This window comes from Castor canadensis, chromosome 3, assembly GCF_047511655.1.
Source record: "Castor canadensis chromosome 3, mCasCan1.hap1v2, whole genome shotgun sequence".
Classification (NCBI taxonomy): domain Eukaryota; kingdom Metazoa; phylum Chordata; class Mammalia; order Rodentia; family Castoridae; genus Castor; species Castor canadensis.
Window position 1 is genome coordinate 103,647,264 of NC_133388.1, and position 21,937 is coordinate 103,669,200.

Genomic DNA, 21,937 nt, shown 5'->3' on the forward strand with positions numbered 1-21,937 from the left:
CAGTTGCAAGGCTTGACAGCGCACCCGCAGCTATGTGGCTTCATTGCTGTACCTCAGCTCCTCAGGCTATCCAACTTTCCACCTACCAATAAAACAGAGAGCAGATATTTGTTCGAAAGCACTGGGAAGAAATTCAAAATTTTAACATGGGGCAAACTGCCAGATAGTGCTTTCATTGTCCACCATGATAAGTGTCTCTTGCCTCTAAATATGTAGTAACACTTGTAGAAAGTATATTACTTTAGGAAATCTCATTCTAATCTTTTCTGGAGAATGCAAGATACATCACTGAGCAAGGTAAAAATTGGAATTACTTACATTCAAAAAAGTTTGAAAGACAAGGTTTCCTAGTTTCCTTGCTTCCACAGCAGTTCCCGATATTTCTATTGTTCTTGGAGGGATAGCTCCTCAGAGGCCTTCAGCTTCGCCCCATCAAATATATGTGGGTTTCCTGGAGAGCCAGGGTTATGTTATAATTTATCCGGATGCAAAGACTGGAGGTACAGAGCTGAATAAGCTACTTCTGAAGTTTTCAAAAGGTCTACTGAAGTGACAGACATACATGAGATGTTGACACTCATCTGCTTTTCTTCCCACTCCTGACCAAGGAAACCAGATTGGTTCATCTTCCCTTCCCCTTTCCCCTCCCTTCCCTTTCCCTTTCCCTACTCTCCTCCTTCCCATTCCCTTACCTTCTCTTCCTCATAAGCTTCCAATGCCTGCATTGAAATTCCACAACACAGAGAGGAAGGATGGTCAAAGTGCTTAAGGCAAACCAAGTGGTAGGCTGGGATCCATGCCTGAGGTCCTCACACTGCTATGTGACAGACTAACTCAACACCTGGAAAAGTCTGCCTGCCAGCTGCTCCTTGAGGCTAAGTCCTTCTTCTTCTTCTTTTTTTTTTTTTTCCCACATTTAATTCTAACCATGGGTTCCTTCTTCTCTCAGGTAATTCAACTTCATTCAATGTAAAATGTTATATTTTAATGCTTTATTGACCTACCTTTGGTTAATCAATTTTTTGCTGAGCTTTCTTAATTCTACCTTAATTGTACATGTTTTAAAATCACCAACTGAACTTCTTTTTTCCCCTTTGTAAACATTCTCATTCATGAGCTGGCCTAGTTCCTTCCTTGTCACTTCCCTTAGAATTCCTCCTCTTTGTTCCTTTTCATTAACTAAGTACTCTCCAAGGACCCTGGTTCCAAGGGTCTCACCCACTATCTGACTAGAATGGACTAGATTTCACCTTTGTCCTAAACCAGAGCTTTCTTGTCATTTCCCACCTCAATGGCTTTTCCTAGTTACTTCTGAGAAAAGAAGGGGGAGCACACAGTCTCATCCCACCTCTTCAGCTGCTTACTCGGTCACTATTTTTCCCTACCAGCACGTATGTATTAAGTATCCATTGTGTTCACTGTTCTGTATCAAAACAAGATGAGTCATATAGTCCCTGACCCCAGAGGGCTTACCTTCCAATGGCTAAATGAGAGAAGTACAGAAAAATACATATAAGTTTATTTTAAAGGTGCAGGCCTGCTATCAGTACAATGTGTAATAGCTGGTCATTAGTCTTACTATATAATTAAGAATGAGTTTAAGGTGGTTCTGTATAAAAGGCATGGATGGACTTGTCTAGATTTCCTTGCATCTGTCATTCTCTTTTGCAATTAAATGTGAAGGTTTAGAACCTTTTTAATGTGACTGCTAGGCCAAAAAGTCAGGAAGAAACGAAGTTTCTTCATTTACCATAGTCTCTCTCTTGGGAAGGAAGGTGCTCATCCAAAGAATTGCTTGGGAGGATCTGTTTGCTTCAGTTTTCTGTGGAGATGGAGCTGATCTGGCTTAAGCCACTTACAACTGGAGAGCCAAGACATAAGCAAAGGGTGAGGCTACTAAGATTGCCAGGTGACTGTACCAAGTGATCTGAGTCTAGGAGAAGCTGGGAGACAGGGAAGGGTAGATCACTTGGCAGAGGTAAACAGGGAGGGAGAGGGACAGCAAGGTGTAGCAGCTTGTTTGAGGCAGGAAGTGAAGTCAGGTCAGACTTGATCTCACCCGGTCTATGTTTGTTAGCCACAGAGGCACGTGACACTGTGTACTTGCGTTTGGCCACTCCTGCACTCTGTCAGGCAGTGTGTCTTCCATGGCTACTCTTCATGCTGTTATCTCCAGCAAAACACATTCCAGAACTGCAATCTGACTTAAAGGAAAGTTCTAGTGTGACCACAGTGCTACTACAGAGAGCAGCTGCAGGCAAAGGAATGGGATAAGTCTCCAGCCTCTTTGAAGAGCAAGAGTTTCCAGAGGAAAGAGGTCAAGAATGGAGAAGGAAAACTTCCATGCCTTTTATATAGGCCTATCTTGAATTTATTCTTGATCATGACATCTAACAGGTGCTGGAAAATCACCCTGGACAGGGTAGGATGAAAACTTATTAAGGTTGCACATACCATATCTGGGTATGATTCTGGAAAATTATTCTTGCTATCTTATTCTGTTTGTAATTCTCTGTACTCATATCACTAGGCTGTTACTATCCTTTTTCATTGTTTCCTTTAAGTCTATCACTAGCATAACATATGGGAATAGAACATGAGTTTTCATTGCCGTTTTAGCTCAGTGAGGATGTTACTCAAGGTATGTAGCTAAAATAAGAGCTTGTCAAGTGATATAGGTTGGTATGATACAGTATTTAAAGAACATATACAAACTGCTTTCAAATGATCTATACCTCTGGCTCTAGTCTGAAACATTTACAACTTCAATCAAACCAATAAAAGGATAAAAACATTAAAAGACACAAATGGTAGAAAAATGGATAAGTTTTCTGTATCAACAGAGAAGAAATGATATGTACATAGGACATAATACAATGCAAACTGCAATAAATGTCAAAAGATATATTTAACTGAAACACATTTGGGGGCATATACAGTAAACAGTATTTACAGAAAATGCAATAATAAATACTACTTTTGCTACTACTAAACAATTCTTATCTACAGGGAGGTCTAGACTACAAATATTGGTGCACACACACAAATGAACTAAAAATGGATCATAGACCTACATGCAAGAGCAAAAGCTAAAAAACTCTCAGAGAAAACATCAAAGCTCCCATAATCCTGAATTAGGCAGTGGTTTCTTAAATACAATACCAAAACCATAAACAACAACAACAAAAAGATAAATTGGATGTATAAACCTTTGTGCTTAAAAAAGTCACCATTAAGAAGTGAAAAAACACACAGAACATGAAAACAATCTGCAAATCATATATATGAGACATGATATAAAGAACTCTTACAACTCAAAAATAAAAGTAATCCAATTAAAAAATTAGCAAAGGACTTAAAAGACTTTTCTCCAAGAAAGATATATAAATAGCTAATAGGCCTAAAAACAGAAATCAACAGGGAAATGCAAATGAAAACAGCAATGAGATACCACTTTACAACTACTGGATGGCTATAATCAAAAAGACAGACAATAAAAAGTATTGTTGAGAAAAGGGAAAATTAGAACCCTCAAACATTGCTAGTGGGAATGTGAAATGGTGCACACTGTAAAAACAATCTGGCATTTTCTCAAAGAACTAAATATAGATTTGCCACATAACCCAGCAATTCTATTCCTACGTATGTACCCAAGAGAGCTGAAAGCACATCTGCACAAAAAGCTTGTACACAAATGTATACAACAGCACTATTCCACAGTAATCAAAAAGTGGAAACAACCCAAAGGTGCATCAACTAATAAACACACAAAATATATACATCTACAAAATTCAGCCAAATGATGTACTGATACATGTCACAAAATGAATAAACTCTGAAAGCATTATGCTAAGTGAAAGAAACCAGTCACAGAAGACTGTATATTGAATGATTTCATTTGTATGAAATGTCCAGAATAGACAAATCTGTAGAAATAAAAAGTGGTATATCAGTGGTTGTCAGGGGTTGGGAAGAATGGGAACTTGGCAGTCAACTGGTATGGAGCTTCTTTTTGAGTGCACAAAAATGTTCCAATATTAGATAATGGGTATGACTGTATAACTATAAATGTAATAAAACCCACTAAGGTGTGTACTTTAAATAAATGAATTTTATGACATGTGAGTTTGATATATTAAAGCTCTTAGAAAGGGGGGAGGGATAAAACAGATTCTCTTAGCTGCCCATCAGTCCAGTTCCAATTTCTAGCTATCTTTGTTTATACAAAAAAGAACAATAAATACAAGCTCTGTAATTCCATGGCCTCTGATACTGTTTCACCCTTCATTGTAGGTCAGAAATGGAACAGGAAATTGGCAAAGATGGGGTTGAGATAACATAGGATGACCAAATGACCATGAGTATCATCAGGGCCACCAAGAACTATTTTAGAGAAGCAATAGACAACTGAAATTAAAAGGTTTATTTATAACCGATGAATACAGAACTAATGATTAAGAGATGATTCAAATTTATTGAATGAGCACAGGTAAGAAAAAACAGCTGGGTGATGGCATTCATCGTTAGGATATACAAAAAGGGATACCTCATTGTTATAGAGCTTTCATACCACAATAAAAACACTCAAATTATTTTAAGGGGGTAATTACAATGTTTCTACAACATGAAGCAGCAAAGAAACTTTGTAAATAAAGAAATAAAATGGTAACAACCACCTTCTAAAAATGTGACACTACAGAGATCACTGAAAATCATTTCACATACTCTGGCAGTCTGTGGTGGTACACAAGAGAACAAATGAGATGGTCCTGTGTGCTGTTGATAAGGGAGGCTCATCTTCCCTTTGAGCTTTTAACTATGGGCAGGAACGTGACACTGTTCCAGAGAAGGAGTGCCATTCCACCTTACCTCAACACACAGAAAGGAGACGGAAATTCAGCATATCACCCAGCCATTTGATAGGAGAAAAGTAAAGGCTCACAAGTAAGGAGAAGAGCTTGTAGTCACCAGGGGATGTGGCTGTGAGTACCTAATGCCTTGGCTAACTGCCTTCTTTCCAAAAGAAATCCAGAGAACTTGACATTAGGAGTCTTTCTCCACAGCCAAAACACATATCAAGGCCAATGCCCCTTGTTATCACATATACTATCTATTAGTTAATGCTCCTCAATCCACTTTAATAATGGGCCATTTTCACCATCAAGAGGCTGGGATCCCCTTTCTTTTTTTTTAATGCTCTGGACAAGGACAAAAATCTACCATCCATTATTACCAGTACCACCCAATATTAAACCCACATTAGGGCAGTTTTCTGCAACATGTTTACATCAAAGGTGGTCACAATTCACGTATTTGTGCAGATGTTTACCTTCTAAAGTAAATGGTATCCATTCCTGGTTGATGGGAACGGCAGGAGTTGGGGTGGGAGGGTAAGAAGGCCAAAAGCACAGAAGTAAAAATCAACTTCCCTAGGGCTCAATACTAACATTGAAGGCTGATTAGTAACTTGATGTCTTTTTTTTTTTTCATTTTTCTTTTATTATTCATACGTGCATACAAGGCTTGGTTCATTTCTCCCCCATGCCCCCACCCCCTCCCTTACCACCCACTCCACCCCCTCCCTCTCCCCCCCCAATACCCAGCAGAAACTATTTTGCCCTTATTTCTAATTTTGTTGTAGAGAGAGTATAAGCAATAATAGGAAGGAACAAGGGTTTTTGCTGGTTGAGATAAGGATAGCTATACAGGGCATTGACTCACATTGATTTCCTGTGTGTGGGTGTTACCTTCTAGGTTAATTCTTTTTGATCTAACCTTTTCTCTAGTATCTGTTCCCCTTTTCCTATTGGCCTCAGTTGCTTTAAGGTATCTGTTTTAGTTGCTCTGCGTTAAGGGCAACAAATGCTAGCTAGTTTTTTAGGTGTCTTACCTATCCTCACCCCTCCCTTGTGTGCTCTCGCTTTTATCATGTGCTCATAGTCCAATCCCCTTGTTGTGTTTGCCCTTGATCTAATGTCCACATATGAGGGAGAACATACGATTTTTGGTTTTTTGAGCCAGGCTAACCTCACTCAAAATGAAGTTCTCCAATTCCATCCATTTACCAGCGAATGGTAACATTTCGTTCTTCTTCATGGCTGCATAAAATTCCATTGTGTAGGAGGCTACTTAAAAAGCTGGACATCGATCTACCACCTGATCCAGCAATACCACTCTTGGGGATATACCCAAAAGACTGTTACTCCAGAGGCACCTGCACATCCATGTTTATTGCGGCACTATTCACAATAGCCAAGTTATGGAAACAGCCAAGATGCCCCAGCACTGACGAATGGACTTGATGTCTTTTTCTCTGCTTATTTTAGGTTTCTATTATTATAACAATGTTTTTAATCAGTGTCATACAATTTTAAGTATCTGTGCTTGTGTTTAAAGAACTAGTGAAGTATTCTTCACAGAGCAATACCCTAAACACTTTACATACATAATCTCACAATAAACCTGAATTATGGTAAGCATTATAATTCTAATCTTACAGATAAGGAAACATAATTTGCCTCATGTCTTCCTGCTAAGTAGTGCTAGTTAGCATTACATCCAGACCGATCTGATTGCAGGCCCCTGCCTCTTTTTTTCCCCATTAAACAGCCTGCCTCTGTGTCAATGTATTTTTACAAGAAACATGGTAGCTATATGTATTGTTTGGAAATAAGTCAGAATGCCCTCACTGTGGTGTTGTTATATTTAAATTTGGATATTTTCATTCCCTTCTGACCTAAAAGATTTTCTGTCAAAGCCTGTCCCTCTTCCCCCCTCCATACAGAGTTAGCTTCTACCCTCACCATCCCCTTTACCTCCTGTTCACAAAGATGCTCAGGAACTCACCAAATCCAGAGCACAGGGTGTCAGTGAGTATTTTCTTTCTTTCTTTTTTCCCTTCTTGCAGAGCTGGGGTCTAACCTAGGGCTTTACACATGCTAAGCAAGTGTTCTTCTACTGAGCCACACCCCCAACTCCAGACTTTTTGAGTCGGGGTCTCCTTATGTAGCCTAGGCTGGCCTCAAACTCGGTATTTGGCCCAGACTGGCCTTGAACTCTTAATCCTCCTGCCTTAACCTCAAGATGGTTGGTATTATGGCAGGTATTGTATTGAGCAAGTGATGGATTTATTAGTCTCTCTTTTAGCACATTCCCACACTCTGAACACTCACCCTGTACCCCACAAATCCTTGGGTTTTCCTCTTGCATCACTGGCCTTTCTTGTATCTGTTCTCCTAGGCAAGAGGACCTTAGAGCTTGTTATTAGCACTTCTTCTGTCTTTTGCTCTTACACTTTTTCTTTAAAGTGCTCTTCATTGCCCCGACTTTAGACACTGGCTGTGACAGGATACTGCTGGAAGGATATGCAGGAAGCAGAGGTGGGAGGCACAGCCTGGGACAAGGAGTGCTGGCTGCTGGTGAAGGTGTGGGGATTTGCCTTCCACTCCATGGCCACTAGTGAGACTGGAGCTTATCACCATGAAAAAACAGAATCTCCTGAAGTCAACTAATAAATGAATGTGCATAAAAACATACAGACTGAGTAGGTGTAGGGTGAGAATCCCCAAATATGTATCTCCAATATAAAATCCTTCTCTGAATATAAGATTTGGGTGGCCAACTTTCCCACCAGACATCTCTGGTTGGCTATCTCATAAGAATCTAACCAATCAGCCCCTCCCCCAAATGAATTCTCAGGCTTCCCTCCAAAACCTGTTCTTACTTTGGTTTTTCTCTCTCCAGTAAGTGGCCTATCATTCCACCTTGTAATTCAAGTTCAGGATCACTGTTACATTTCCTTCTTTGTGATTCCCCATACCCACCGAGCTGTTACCAATTCATCACTCACATCTACAGTATGAACTTTGCTCTATCCCAATGGGTCCACATGAGACTCAGGACTCTGCCATTCACCCTGGACAACTGCAATGCCCATTTCCTGGGCTCACTGTTTCCACAAGGGCTCTCCTCCACATGGCCATCTTCCTTCCATCTTTTACTTTTTTTTTTTTTTTTTTTTTTTTGCAGTACTGGGGTTTGCACTCAGGGCATCATGCTTGTTAGATAGGTGCTTTACCACTGAGCCACACCCCCTGCCCTCCCCTAACCATTTTTTACCTGGAAGACACTATCTTTCCTACTGGAAAACCTTATTGTTGAGTTTTGGAGCAGCCACAACAAATTCTACAGCCCTTAAATATGGCCTGTGAGGCTGTGGCATTGCCTATCGGGGTTTTCTTGTTGGCCCATGTATCTTGGCTATCCTTACTTCTCGCTCCTGCCTAGAAACCTTCAAAAAGCATTCTCCTTTCTGTGTGCAATTTTCGTTCCTCTACTTTACCTAACACCTAATTATCTTTCATAGCTGTCAAACTTAATACTACTTTAGAATACTCATTCTTAATTTTCTAAACTAAACTCTGTTCTTGATCCATTGCATCCTATTTTATTCTGACTAAGACACTTAACCACAACTTGAAAAATACAAATGCATAATTTTAATCATTTGTTTTGGATCCTCCATGAGATGATGCTCCATAAACAGGAGGTTTTATTAACCACGCCACATGGCGTGGCGGACTTTTTTTTTTTTGTAATTTTCTAATTTTTTTTCATTTAGTGAAAAGATGGAAATGATACAGGACAGAATTAAGAAAAGGTCAAAAGACAAAAAATGAGAATAAAACATCAAGAGATAAAGAGAGGAAAATGAGCATTCAGCTCTTCCATAAATGCAAGATTACTCTTAAACAGGAAGGTATTCCTTGTGGCTTTTTTTTGTCTGAAGATATGACTATTTCACAAGTTCTGCAAATTAAATGCTCTTACAAAAGTTAATTCTCCCTTTCTAAAATACGTCTGCAAAGAGAGGCAAGAAAGACTGTATCTCTAAGGATAAAATTAACCTGTTGGCCCCTAAGGTAAATAGCTCATGGAGAAAGGAACGGAACATTTTAGGATGGGAAAAAGGAAAGTGATATCTGATGGGAATCACCATGGGCTTGGAATGAGGTAATATGTCTATTCCTGCTTTGCCAGGACACTGGAAGTCACTAAAGAACTCCATTATTCTTTCTTTGCCTTAGTTTCCACTCTAAATTAGGGGAAGAATGGTAATGCATGGTGACAGTGTTCTTAGGAATACTTCAAGAGTAGTATTACTTTTTTTTTTAAGCCTATGGTTAAGGCTAGGGGCATAGGTCAGTGCAGAGTACTTGCCTAGCATGTGTGAGGCCTAAGATTTCATTTGCAGCATTGCAGGGGTTAAAAAAGAAAAGAAAAAAAAAACCCTACAGTTTTATTAGTCAGCATTTATTTAATAATCATTCAACATGCAGTGGATCTAGGAAAAGCTATGTTTGGACTCTGAACAGATTGCTTACCATGGTGATCAAGGAGTATCCTCTGCATTGGCTTTTTATTACCTTTTATTTTAGTGATTTATAAAACTTAAGTTAGTGTTGGTTACTCTGACCTACATACTTTGAGAAACTTCACAGAAATGCTTTCATGAGTAGCATTGAGTTAAATAAACAGAAAAACAATGAATGAGAGGATCTTACCTATTCTATTTTTTAACTATAAAGTATATTTATGATCATTTTTCATAGCTCAGAGGACATGAGCCTCTTAACCAAATGTGTCTGACCCTGAACAGGACTAAATAAATTTCCTTTAATTTCAAACTTGGCACCAATTAGACTGACAGCCATCAAGAGGACAAGGGCTTACTGATCTAAGAAAAACAGATACTGCCAAAGTGCTGGGAACAGACCAAGATGACACCTATGGCTGAGGTGCTAAGTAAAGTTAGAAAGAAAACTGCTGAGGGCTTTCATCAAGAACCATCAGACATGGTCTGGGTGGGGAAAAGGAAACAATTATGGCAAAAGAGTCCACTAGGACACTCAAACACTTCTTTTTCTACAGATCTCTTTTTTTGACACAGTAATTTCTGGCATCTCATAGAAAAGACTGATCCAAAATACATAGTGATCAAGCATGTCTCTAAGCTCACTGATAGCAGAAGATATTTGGGATAAAGAACAGTTGTCCTTCTTTGGTGTCTGTTGCACTAAGGCATGTTTCAAACACCAGCCCAGATGTGTCCCACAGGGCATCCCAAAAATTCATCTATAATGAGGAAGCTACGGTAGAAATCATAAGCAGAAAAAAAGAATTTTCCAGGCTACATGTTTACATATTCTAATAATAATACCTATTTTACATGTGGTACATGTATATATTAAAAATTTCTACATTAATAATCATAATGCTAAAATGTGTCTTTAAGGCAGGCACATATATGTATATAAAACACACATTCATACACATACACACATATGCTCAAAGAAATAATAGTGGGTGAAGTAATATGATTTATAAATGGCAGGGTCTGATTATTAGCACAGCAAATGATATTTTTTATAAATAGAAGATAGTAATAATATTAACTAACCTTCTGATACTCAAAAGTCATTAAGCAGCCCTATCTTCAGATCCAAAGTTAAATGCTATGGCCTTCTGTTAAAAAGTCTGTTTTTCTATGCAGTCCAACCAACTGTTGCAGAGTGAGGCAATTCTCCAGCTGCCCTAAGACAACCTATCTGCTAGCTCAGTCTTAAATCAAATATAGCTTGGTTCTAAATTATTATTGTTTGACTCTCACGCTATCATCCACCTTGCCATTTGGAGACTTTATATTTCATTATTTTTTTTTTTTTTGCCCACATATGCAACCATCAACAAGTGAGAACATCTCTGAAGCTATTTTCTTATCTGTGAAATGGGAATAATGTTCCCTATCTCATATGTGCTGTAATGAATGCAATACACAGCAAGCATATTCATTATATATGAATAACTGAATGCTACTTTATTGTTTTTCAAGTTCTGTGCTTGGCCTTCTTTCAATTCTACATAGTCTTATTTGATATGTCACAGCCTGTGTTCACAGATACAAATCCAAAGCACCGGCAATGCCAAACACTGGCAACAATTCACCAGACTTTAGCTTTGAATTTTCTTTGTTCAATAGCAAAAACAAGCACCTTGAAGGACCTGGATTGACAGCCTTCAAGACATACATTGTGATTATTATTAAGATAGTCACTTTTCATGGTGACTAAGACCCCGCTATCTAAGTGTCCTAGTTGTATGTGATCTGTGTGATGAATTAGGAAAGTTTTAGCAGTATCCTTGTTAACAAGATTACTAATATTAGCTTCTACAAAGCTGAACAATACATATGTTACATGGAAAATAACAACCTACGTTAAATCTAGAATTGTCTTGGATTTAAAAAAATTTACCACAGATTTAAATACAAGGATACAAGACTGAGCCAGAAATATAAGCCATAAGATTTAATGGATTGTGCACAAACATATTCCAAACCAAAGAAAAATAACTTCTCTCTATAATTCCAATAGAAATGTTCTTGAACTATGGCCCTCAAAGAAACTTTTGGAAATTCATAGTCCTTTCAAACAAAGTACCATCCACTTGAAGATGATTCATAATTAACATAAAAGTACTTTTGTTTGTTCTGACTGGCATCAGAAGGTACCATAAGAACCAGATGATTGTTCATGTGTACTCTCATTAACAGTAGGTAGAAAAAATGATTGTCCGATGATGCTACACATATATTTTTAATTTCTTTTCTGCAAATCTGTCTTATGGCTTTGAAGGTAATTCAACATCACTAGAAAGATAACCTCAAAAGGTTATGCTAAAGCTTGGACATAAATGAAAAAAATCTCTTTGGTCAATGTTGTGTCTATAGCTGTTTAAGAAAACAAAACCAGGAAGGGCTCAAATCTGAGTAGAAATGAAAACATCATTCCCACCATACCTCTCAGTGAAGTACTTTGGATCACTGGTTGCCAACGCAGCCACTAGCTTTAGAGTTAATTAAAATGAAATAAAACTTTAAATTTTTAAATTCAGTCACACGAGAATATTTTAAGTGCATAATAACTACATGTGGTCAGAGGTGACTACATTGGATAACAAAGATATACAACATTTAAATCATGGCCGAGCATCCATTAGGCATTGCAAATGTACTTTTTTGGGGCATTACTGGGGATGGAACTCAGGGCCTTGTGCTTGCTAGGCAAGTGCTCTACCACTTGAGCCATGCTCAGTCATAAAAAATATGACTTCATGAATTTGCATGCCATTCTTATGCAGAGGCCATAATAATTTTCTCAGTATAGTTCCAATTTTAGTATATGTGCTACTGAAGTAAGCACTAATGCAATGTCTCTGACAGCCACACATTTTCTAGTTGTCATCACTTATTCAGGTTTTAAGACATCTAATACTGGATGGCCTTTTCAAGGGATGGTAACCACATGTCCTTGTTTTTTAATCAACATTTCTTATATTTGTACTACTTCCAATAACATGAGTCATTGAAAGTAAAAGTAAATGCAACAAGTTTAATTTTTAATAGGACTTTTTACATAAATAAATAAGTAGATAAAATCCTTTGTCATACCATATGTCCATGGGAGAAACTGATACACAAAAACAACATGTATACAAGGTGAGTACAGCTTAGAAATTTCTCCGGAAGAACCCCCTTGCTTAATCTCTCTGAGTGACTTTCCCACCCATGTGTATGTTTTGCCACTCACCGAGCTCCAGGTAGGTCTGTATGCTCCAAGCTGCTCCCCTGATGACCCCTGGTGCCATCTCTGCCAGGAAGGAAGTAAACTCTCTGCACCACCACTCGTACCCTCACTCCAGAGCATGGGGCAGCTCCTTGGTTTCCCACCATATCCAGGAGAGAATCCCCCAGGGGAGAACCAGCTGCAAGGTGCTGCCTTGCCTCTTTGTGCCTGTGAGTCCAGCCTGGGCCTGTGGTGGCCAGACTAGTACATATAACCTGGCCAAGACACAAAAAGGGCGTTGTTTCAGTCTGACTTATAACATTATATTACCTACCAAATAATGACAATGGTAAGCATTTCCCTAACAGATCTGTACTGCTCTGAATGATGAAGATAAATACAAAGAGATATGCCGTGTAGGCTTCTACATCCACTGGGTAACTAGCACTGGTAAGGAGGGAAAGGTGGGCCAGAGCATCATATGACAGAATATTTCCTACCAATGGGATCACATGGTGGACATTCTGCTATTAAATACCTCATGATAATTAAATGTTTTCCTTTCTCTGTTTGACCAAGAGGAACAAACTGAAATAAAAGAATCAGTAGTGTTTAAAAAAATACTACTTTGTGAGCTTGTATATAGAATGGACTAGGTTAAGTATTTTGCATGCTCACATAATCTCCCAACAACTGTATATAATAAAAATCAACAACCATAAGGGGACACTTTTGAAGTGCTTCCTGTTTTCCAGCCTTTGTTCTTTACATATAATATCGTGCATGTGGATGCACAATGAGCCAACACGGCAGACCATATCATTATCCCCCATTTTATAGGTAAAGTTAGGACACAAAAAGACTGCCCAAAGTCACCAGGGTAAGACAGCTGAGGCAGGATGTATACCTGGGCTCCTGGTTCCAAATTCTATGCTCTTAACCACTCTGCTCAGTGAAAAACATAGCTCGGCAGATTCACATCATGCAGCTGTTTAAAATGTACTTTGAGACATATTCAAATGTTACCATTAAATTGATTGGAGTACTGTCTAATTTATAGATTAGGGCCCGAGTAGTAATGCATAGATTACTCCTTCTTGGCAGACATTTCTTTTAACAGTCAATGGGAAATTTTTGCTTGATTATGTGGTACAAAACAAGGTGAAAGTTGTCCATTTTTCTTTCTTATTTTTCCTCCATCAATTTGTGAGTCTCAGTACTGTGTTTTCTGGTGATTCCTGTAACCCATCAAGTTTGAGGCTAGTATACTGGGAGTATATGACTCCCAGAGTTGAATGTCCCTAAGCACATATCATGACTACTGCTAGTGAATTTTAGTGGTTTCCCAAATTCATTTTGGCAGATAACATGGCTCAGGCTTAAAAAAAAACTGCAAAAATTAATTTCCAGTGTATAACCTCAAATTTATGCAGCTGTTTCTATCTTGAGGGATGCAGACATTATAGAAAAGAAAAAGGTTTTAAAAACAAATAACAGTTTAAAATTCTTATTTATAAGATGAGAACAGAGAAAATACTTTCATATACTTTAATAAATTAGAATAACTAAAAAATACCTAATTAGAAAGAGGAAACACTGCAAAAAGTAAATGACTACATGCTACCTGAGCTATCATATACTCATCTATAACAACAGTAAAATGTTCTATTGTATACATTTGGAGAGGGACAAAAGATAAACATCTTCACTTATACCTAAATCCTTTCAAATCTGGTCACCAATGTTATTACAAGCATAAAACTAATAAGCCAATGAGACTTTACCTGGCTTTCAGGTAAATTATTTGTAAAATCCTTAATTTGAAACATCTGGGTCAAAGTGATGTTTCTTCTTTGAAGGGGTGTGTGCCGACAGTACACTTCATGAACTATTTCTGAAGCTTCTTTGGCATCTACTTTTTGACAAAAATGAGTATTCAGGATAACAGGGCAACTTCCATTTGGGATAATAAGTTTTTGCCTGGAAAAGACAAAGATATTCAGCTGTTTGTTTGCAAAGTGGATTCTCCTTATGTTTTTGATAAAACACAAATGCAAAGAGCAATGACACACTAGCTATACACAGCTAAAAACCAGAGTGACAGCCACTCCTAATATTGATATCTAAGACCAGCCCAGCCCAAAGAATGACAGCCACCTCTGATATTGGACACCTAAGGTCAGGCCAGCTCACAAAATGATAGATATTCCTAACAATTGCCAGCCCAGAGTGACAGCATCCCATAACATTCAAGTATGACTGTCAGTAGTTCTGACTTTACTTTCCCAGTGAAATCCCTAAGTTAGGAGTGGAAGATGATTATTTACATCCTCAGGCTAAGTTCTTTCAGTTCAGACTTAAAGACTGTTCAGGAAGAAATTCAGACATATAGAATGAGCAAAAATCATCAACAGACACAAAGAACTCCTCAAACAAAGAATTAAATATTATTTACAAATAAACTCTTAAGATAGTTCAGCAGCTCTAATCTAAGAACATGACATTAAATGCTGAAGAAGCATTGCTGTCAAAGTAACCATAGTAATTGAAATAAATCCCTAACATTGACCTAGAAAAAGCAGCTGGGAATATACCACACAAAACTCTCCAGGCTCCCCCCAGAAGTCCAATGCAATAAAACATTTTAATCTAATGTCCATTCCTCAAAAGAAGAGCTATTATTAACAGGAAAAACTTAGGACTTTGGATTAGGGGAAGAGCTAGATGCTGATTCCTAACATTAATTGCAACTAAAATATCCAGCATTGTACATAAAGTAAACATAAGATGACAATGAAAGGTAGAGAGAAGGCAAGTAGGAGCTAGAGACCTGAAGACCCAAGGTACAACACAGCAGTAAGTTCCTGGGATTTCTGTGTGCCTCTTTTGTATCCCAGACTTGGAACTGAAGAAGCAGGCAAACTGGAAACAGCAATGGGTGCAAAAAGAAAAAAAAAAAAAGCTCCAGGAAAAGCTCACTTTCTCTAACCAAAGGACAAAAGAAGGAGCTAGCTTAGTGAGGTAGAAAAATCTTTTGATGATAACTATTCTATTCTAGACAAACACCTATTGATAATGAAAACTTCAGAAAACTACAAATAGAAAATATTCACAACTTGATACCTACAAAAATTATATACCTAACATAATTCATGGAGAAAGAATGAATGCTTTCCACCTGAGATGGGAAGAGACAAGGAATTCGCACTCCTCAAGTTTATTCAATATAGCACCAGAAGTTCTAGCCAGTAAACTAAGGCATGAAAAGGAAAGAAACAATAAAACATGACATAACTGCTTATGTAAAAAAAATTCCCTCCAGCACACACATACACATACACAAAACCCAGAGGAATATGAAAGTAACTCTAAGGTGTAATAAAGTTTTCAGGAACCACAACATACAAAAATCAAAAATCTACACACTATCAAAGAACAAAATTAAAAATGCCATGTAAAATAAGAGAAGTAAGCTGGGTGCAGTGGCTCACACCTGTAATCCCAACTACTAGGGAGGTGGAGATTTTTGAGGTTTGAATTGAGGCTAGTCCAGGCAAAAAAGTTAACGAGACCCCATCTCAACAAACAAGTCAGGTCATGGCACACACCTGTGATTCCAGCTATACAAGAGGCTGTAGGTAGGACAATTATGGTCTGAGGCTGGTCCTGGGCAAAAACTTCAGACCCTATTAGAAAAATAACTAAAGAGAAAAGATTTGGGAGTGTAGCTCAAGTGGTAGAGTACTATCATAGCAAGCATGAGGCACTGAGTTCAAACCAGGTGTGTGGTACAAGTCTACAATTTCAGAACTAGGGAGGCTGAAGCAGGAAGATCACCAATGGAAGCCAGCCTGGGGAACACAGTGAGACCCTGCCTCAAACAAAACAAAACAAAAACATCAACACAAACACAAAAAGGAATATAAAACAACAATAAATACTTTAGTGTAAATGAAAAAGAAGCTACAAAATATTGATGAAATAAGTCAAAGGTCTTAGCAAATAGAGAAACATACCATAGTGTGAATGGAAATACTTAGACTCATAATGATATCAATTCTCCTGAAATGGGTATATAGATTTAAAGCAATTCCCATCAAAATCCCAGCAATTTAAATTTACATGGAAGATAAGTGTGTTGATGTATTCCTATAATCCCAGCACTTGGGAAGTTGAGGCAGGAAAATGAGTTTGAGGCCAGCCTGACTTAAAAAAAAAGAAAAACCTAAATGCAAAACAGAATAAAATTTATATGGGAAGGCGAAGGATCCAGAGTAAATAAACCATTTTGAAAATGAAGCATAGAGTATACAGCATTACTTCACCGAATTTCAAGACTACAATAATCCATACAGGGTGGTATAAAATACAGATCAATGTAAGGGAATAAAGAACGTGAGATGGATTTCACAAATATGGAATGATCTTCACAAAAGATCAACTGATCTTGACAAAAATACCAAAGCAATTCAATAAAGAAAAAACAGCCTTTGAGGTTATATGTGTTATTCAGCTACAAAGAATGAAATCCTGTCATTTGCAGGAAAATGGATAGAACTGGAAGGCATCATGTTAAGTGAAAAAAGACAGTCACATGTTTTCCATCATATGTGAAAACAGAGAGAGAGAAGAATAAGAAAGAAAAGGAAGAGAAGGAAAAGGAGGAGGAAGAGGAGGAGGAGGGAGAAGAGAGGATGGAGGAGGAAGGAGGAAGAAGAAGAAAAAGAGAAGAGGATCTGAAGTAGAAGAGGGAAAATCAGACACTGGGGAGGGTTTCAGGAGGAGGGAGAGACAGAGGGGAGGGAGGAAGGGGGTAACAAGAGGGTAGATAGGCATGATAAATACACAAATTATCAATGCATGGATATATTATTGTGAATGCTGTTAATCTGTACAATTAATGTGTTACTAATAAAATATTAAAAATTATGTCTTTAAGTGGTAAAATTATAAAGGTCCATTTGGCTCACTTCAGTCTCCTTTTGTAACATGTGACATGGCCATTAAGTAGTGCAGACAATGTCACTGCTGAAATGTAATGCCCCAAGGAAGGCCCCTTTGTGAGCTGCAGGGCTTCTCAGGAAAGACAAATTGGGGGGAGGGTCAGGGTGCCTAAAGGCAAGAGGAAGAGAACACACAGCCCTCTTGGGGACTACTAGGGCAACAACCTCACTTTGGGGTCAGTGGGAGGAGCTAGCACCCCACACTGCAGCATTACTGAGTTTCTGCAGAAGAAAGGCACATGTTAGTTTTGTCTACTGGCAAGCAGAGGAAGTTATAGTTTTTAAACATTCATAGCCATTGTACCAGTATTATTTTTCTAGATGGCATGATTGTTCAATTTATTTTCATTTTGTAGTATAATGCTAATTGGTGTGGTCTTTACCATAATTTGTGTTTATATCTTCATTGCCACAAATGTTATGTGACAATCAAAAGGCAACTTTACGGTACATGTATGGACTTGGATTAAACATTATATCATATTTAGCTTTTATGAAGATCAAACTGAAAATAAAAACAAATCTAAGATGTTAATTATCATTTGATAACAGAAAATACTACCATTGAATGGGACTATGATGGTGGTCTTCCCTCCCTCCCTTTTTACTGATCTTTCCTTCCCTTCCTTCCTTCCTTTTTTTTTTTTGATGATACTGGGGTTTGAATCAAGTATCATGCTTGTTAGGCAAGTGCTCTACCGCTTGAACCCTGCCACCCAGTCCTTGTTGCTTTAGTTATTTTTCAGAGATGGTCTTGTGCGTTTGCCCATGTGACCTCAGGCTGCAACTGTCCTACCCCTACATCCAGAATAGCTGGCATTATAGGTATATACCACCACCATACCAGGCCCTGATTCTTTTTTATAAGAAACTTTTTGATGTGCATTTACTTTTTGGTAAACTTTCAGAGCATCTTTGGGAAGTCTGCAACTGTGGTGACAAGACAGGCTAAAATATGAAAGAGTTACATGAATGAAATACACAAAAAAACTAGAAGTGATAATCTTTAGTGGAGTCCAAGTGCTAGGGCTTATGGGTGAAAGCTTTTATTTTTTCACAGAATACCATAAAATCAATAATCAAAATGTTTTCAGATTAATATATCAGGAATGACTACACAAACACATACACTCTGCATTATGAACTATGTATTTCTAACATGAAAATGTTATATATATTAGCACTCAAGTAGGAAATGAAAAATGTCATTGAATTATTTTCCTATATTCTTTCTCGATCTGTTCATTGTTGGTAAAAAGAAAGGCTACGGATCCTTGTAGATTGATTTTGTATCCTGCTCTTTGCTGAAGCTCTTTATGGTGTCTAGGAGGTTTTTTTGGGTCTTTTAGGTATAATTAAGAAATTGAAGAATATTACAGAAGATGGAAAGATTTCCCATGCTCATGGATTGGCAGAATTAATATAGTGAAAATGTTCAATGAAATTCCCATCAAAATACCAATGACATTCATCACAAGGATTTTAAAAAAATCAACCCTAAGGTTCATTTGGAAGCACAAAAATCTGTGAATAGACAAGGCAATGCTGAGCAAAAAGAGTAACACTGGAGGGATAATAGCCAACTTCAAACTATACTACAGAACAACAGCAATAAAAACAGCAAGGTACTAGCTCAAAAACAGATATGAAGAAAAGTGGAACAGAAGACCCACATATGAATCTACACAGCTATGCCCAACTGATTTTTGACAAAGGTGCCAAAAACACATGATAGAGAATAGACAGTCTCTTCAACAAGTCTTGATGGGAAAACTGAATATCCACATGCAGAAAACTGAAATGAGATTGATGTCTGTCACCCTGTCACCCTATACAAATATCAACTCAAAATGAATCAAAGACCTTAACATAAGATCTGAAACTTTGAAGCTAGTGCAGGAAGAGCAGGGAATACATTGGAATTAATAGGCATAGGCAGTGACTTCCTCAGTACAACTCAAAAGGCTCAGCAACTAAGAGAAAAGATTGACAAATGGGACTACATGAAATAAAAAAGCTTACACACAACAAAAGAAATGGTGTCTAAGTTGAAGAGGCTGCACCCAGAATAGAAGAAAATCTTTGCCAGCTATACATCCGGCAAGGGATTGATAGCCAGAATATACACAGAGTTCAAAGAATTAAACTCCCCAAAATGCATTGACTCAGTGAAGAAATGGGCAAAAGAACTGAACAGAGCTTTTTCAAAGGAAGAAGTCCAAATGGCTAAAAAACACATGAAGTAATGCTTAACATTCCCAGCCATTCTGGAAATGCAAATCAAAACCATGTTAAGATTCCACCTCACTTCTGTTAGAATGGTTACCGTCAAGAACTCAAACAACAAATGTTGGCAAGGATGTGGAGAAAAAGGAACCCTCATGCACTGCTGGTGGGAATGTAAATTGGTACATCCACTTTGAAAAAACAGTATGGAGTCTCCTCAAAAAACCAAAAATAGAACTGCCAATATGATCCAGCAATTCCACTGCATCCCGAAGGAATGCAAGTCAGGATAAAACAAAGGCACCAGCACATCCATGTTTACTGCAGCATTATTCACAATAACTAAGTTATGGAAACAGCCAAGATGCCCACTACCGATGAATGGATCAATAAAATGGAATTTTATTCAGCAACAAAGTAGAATGAAAATTTGTCATTTGCTGGTAAATGGATGGAACAGGAGAACATCATCTAAAGTGAAGTTAGTCAGGTGCAAAAGGCCAAAAGTCACATTTTCTCTCAGATATGGAATAGACCTAATACAAATAAAGAAATACTATGAAAAACATAGTAGGGAGGTAACATATGGGAGAAGGAGCTTAAAAGAAGGAAGTTAAGAAGGTGAATTTGGTTGATGTACTCTCTATACAAAAATGAATATAGAATTTGTAAACTGGCTGAAACCATTATAAGAAAGAGACTAAGGTAGAAAGAAGAAAAATAGAGGAGATGAACCACATCAGGCTATAATACATAATGCAACTGCTACAAGAAAACTCCACATGTAGCTACCTTGGAAGACAGCTATGCTCACCACAAACCAACAATGCCAAATGGCCCTGAGGCTATCTGAAACAACTAAAAATGTAATTCTTTTCTTATACAAAATTGGAGAACAAGGAGGATGAAACAGGTCCTGGGGGGTGGAGAGGTTGGTCCCAGTGGAAGGGGGGAGGAGGTGAGAAAATGGTGAAGGAAGGTAAATATGGTGCAAATACTGTGTACACATGTATGTAAATGGAAAAATATTATCTGTTGAAACTATTCCAGGAATGTGGGGGAGAGAGGGATGAAGGAGAATGGTTGAGGATGCGAATTCAATATATGTGATATATTGTAAGAACTTTTGTATGAAGAGGAAGATAGCTTTGAAACAGGGCCATAAAACATGGTAAGCCTCCAGAGATGTAAAGCATGAGGAATTGCCCATTAAAGCCATGCAAAAAGTTCAGGACCAAGATAAAGGGCACCATGCAGAGATAAACACTCATTCCTGCCTTCCTTTGTCTCCACTTGTAAATAAACTTTCCAAAACAGGTCTCCCCTGCTGACCTTATCTAAACAACCTTAGGTCTCTAACTCACCACTAGCCCCAATTAACTTAAATAACCTTAGGTCTCTAACTCACTGCTAGCCCCAATTAACCTGAGCACATTCTTGTAACTTGATGCCCTGCACTGCCTTTTAAATATCCTGTGAATCCTTTGTTCAGATGCTCAGACATGGTATACATCTGAGCCCGCTGGCATAAAATAAAATCTGAGTTCTCCCCTCCTCCGAGCGTCACTTGGTTTCTCCTCTGTCAAGGTTCCCTCAACAGTAAATGCCACAATGTATCCCCACCCAGCACAATAAAAAAGGACACTGAGAACAGAGAAGAAAATTCACACGAAATGTCTTTTCATTTTCTATCACTGTCAGCACTGTCATGTGTGAAATACCCTGCTTAGTAACTTGCTTAAGGATATCTCAGGTTGTGAAAGATGTTTACTTCTATTTTCCTATTAGCTTTGTCAAATCTTTTCTATGTCTAACAACTAATCAAATCAAGAGTTTATTTGGTACTGAATACGTAGGTTGAAACAGTGTGACTGACATGTAGATTACCAAAACCACATTAAAAAGTAAACAGTATTTATTCCGATCATAAAAATTAACAACAATTTGCTTGTTTACTGTCAAGGAAGAATGTGTTCAAGTATTGGTGAACAGGATTAATGGATTAATGTACTGCCCTAAGGAAACTAAAGGCAAATAAAAACTTTTTCTTCCCTTTTAAAAATGGTTAGCTAAAGGAGGTTATAC

General features: G+C 37.9%; 1 protein-coding gene and 1 non-coding gene across 9 annotated transcripts in view; both read right to left on the reverse strand.

Annotated features, from left to right (window-relative positions):
* The window catches only part of Spidr (scaffold protein involved in DNA repair), a 388,190-nt gene that overhangs the window by 127,834 nt on the left and 238,419 nt on the right, over window positions 1-21,937 (reverse strand). For 7 of the 8 annotated variants that reach the window (XM_074068500.1, XM_074068499.1, XM_020157004.2 and 4 more), the window contains 2 exons: window positions 14,408-14,603; window positions 12,648-12,898 (listed from right to left, as the gene is read on the reverse strand). The exons of the other annotated variant lie outside the window; for it this stretch is intronic. In XM_074068500.1, the coding sequence (XP_073924601.1) occupies window positions 12,648-12,898; window positions 14,408-14,603 (447 nt within the window). The remainder of the gene's footprint in view (window positions 1-12,647; window positions 12,899-14,407; window positions 14,604-21,937) is intronic. 8 annotated transcript variants of the gene reach the window in all.
* Window positions 12,158-12,260, reverse strand: LOC141422036 (U6 spliceosomal RNA). Its single transcript, XR_012446703.1, has one exon. It is a non-coding gene; the product is annotated as a U6 spliceosomal RNA (small nuclear RNA).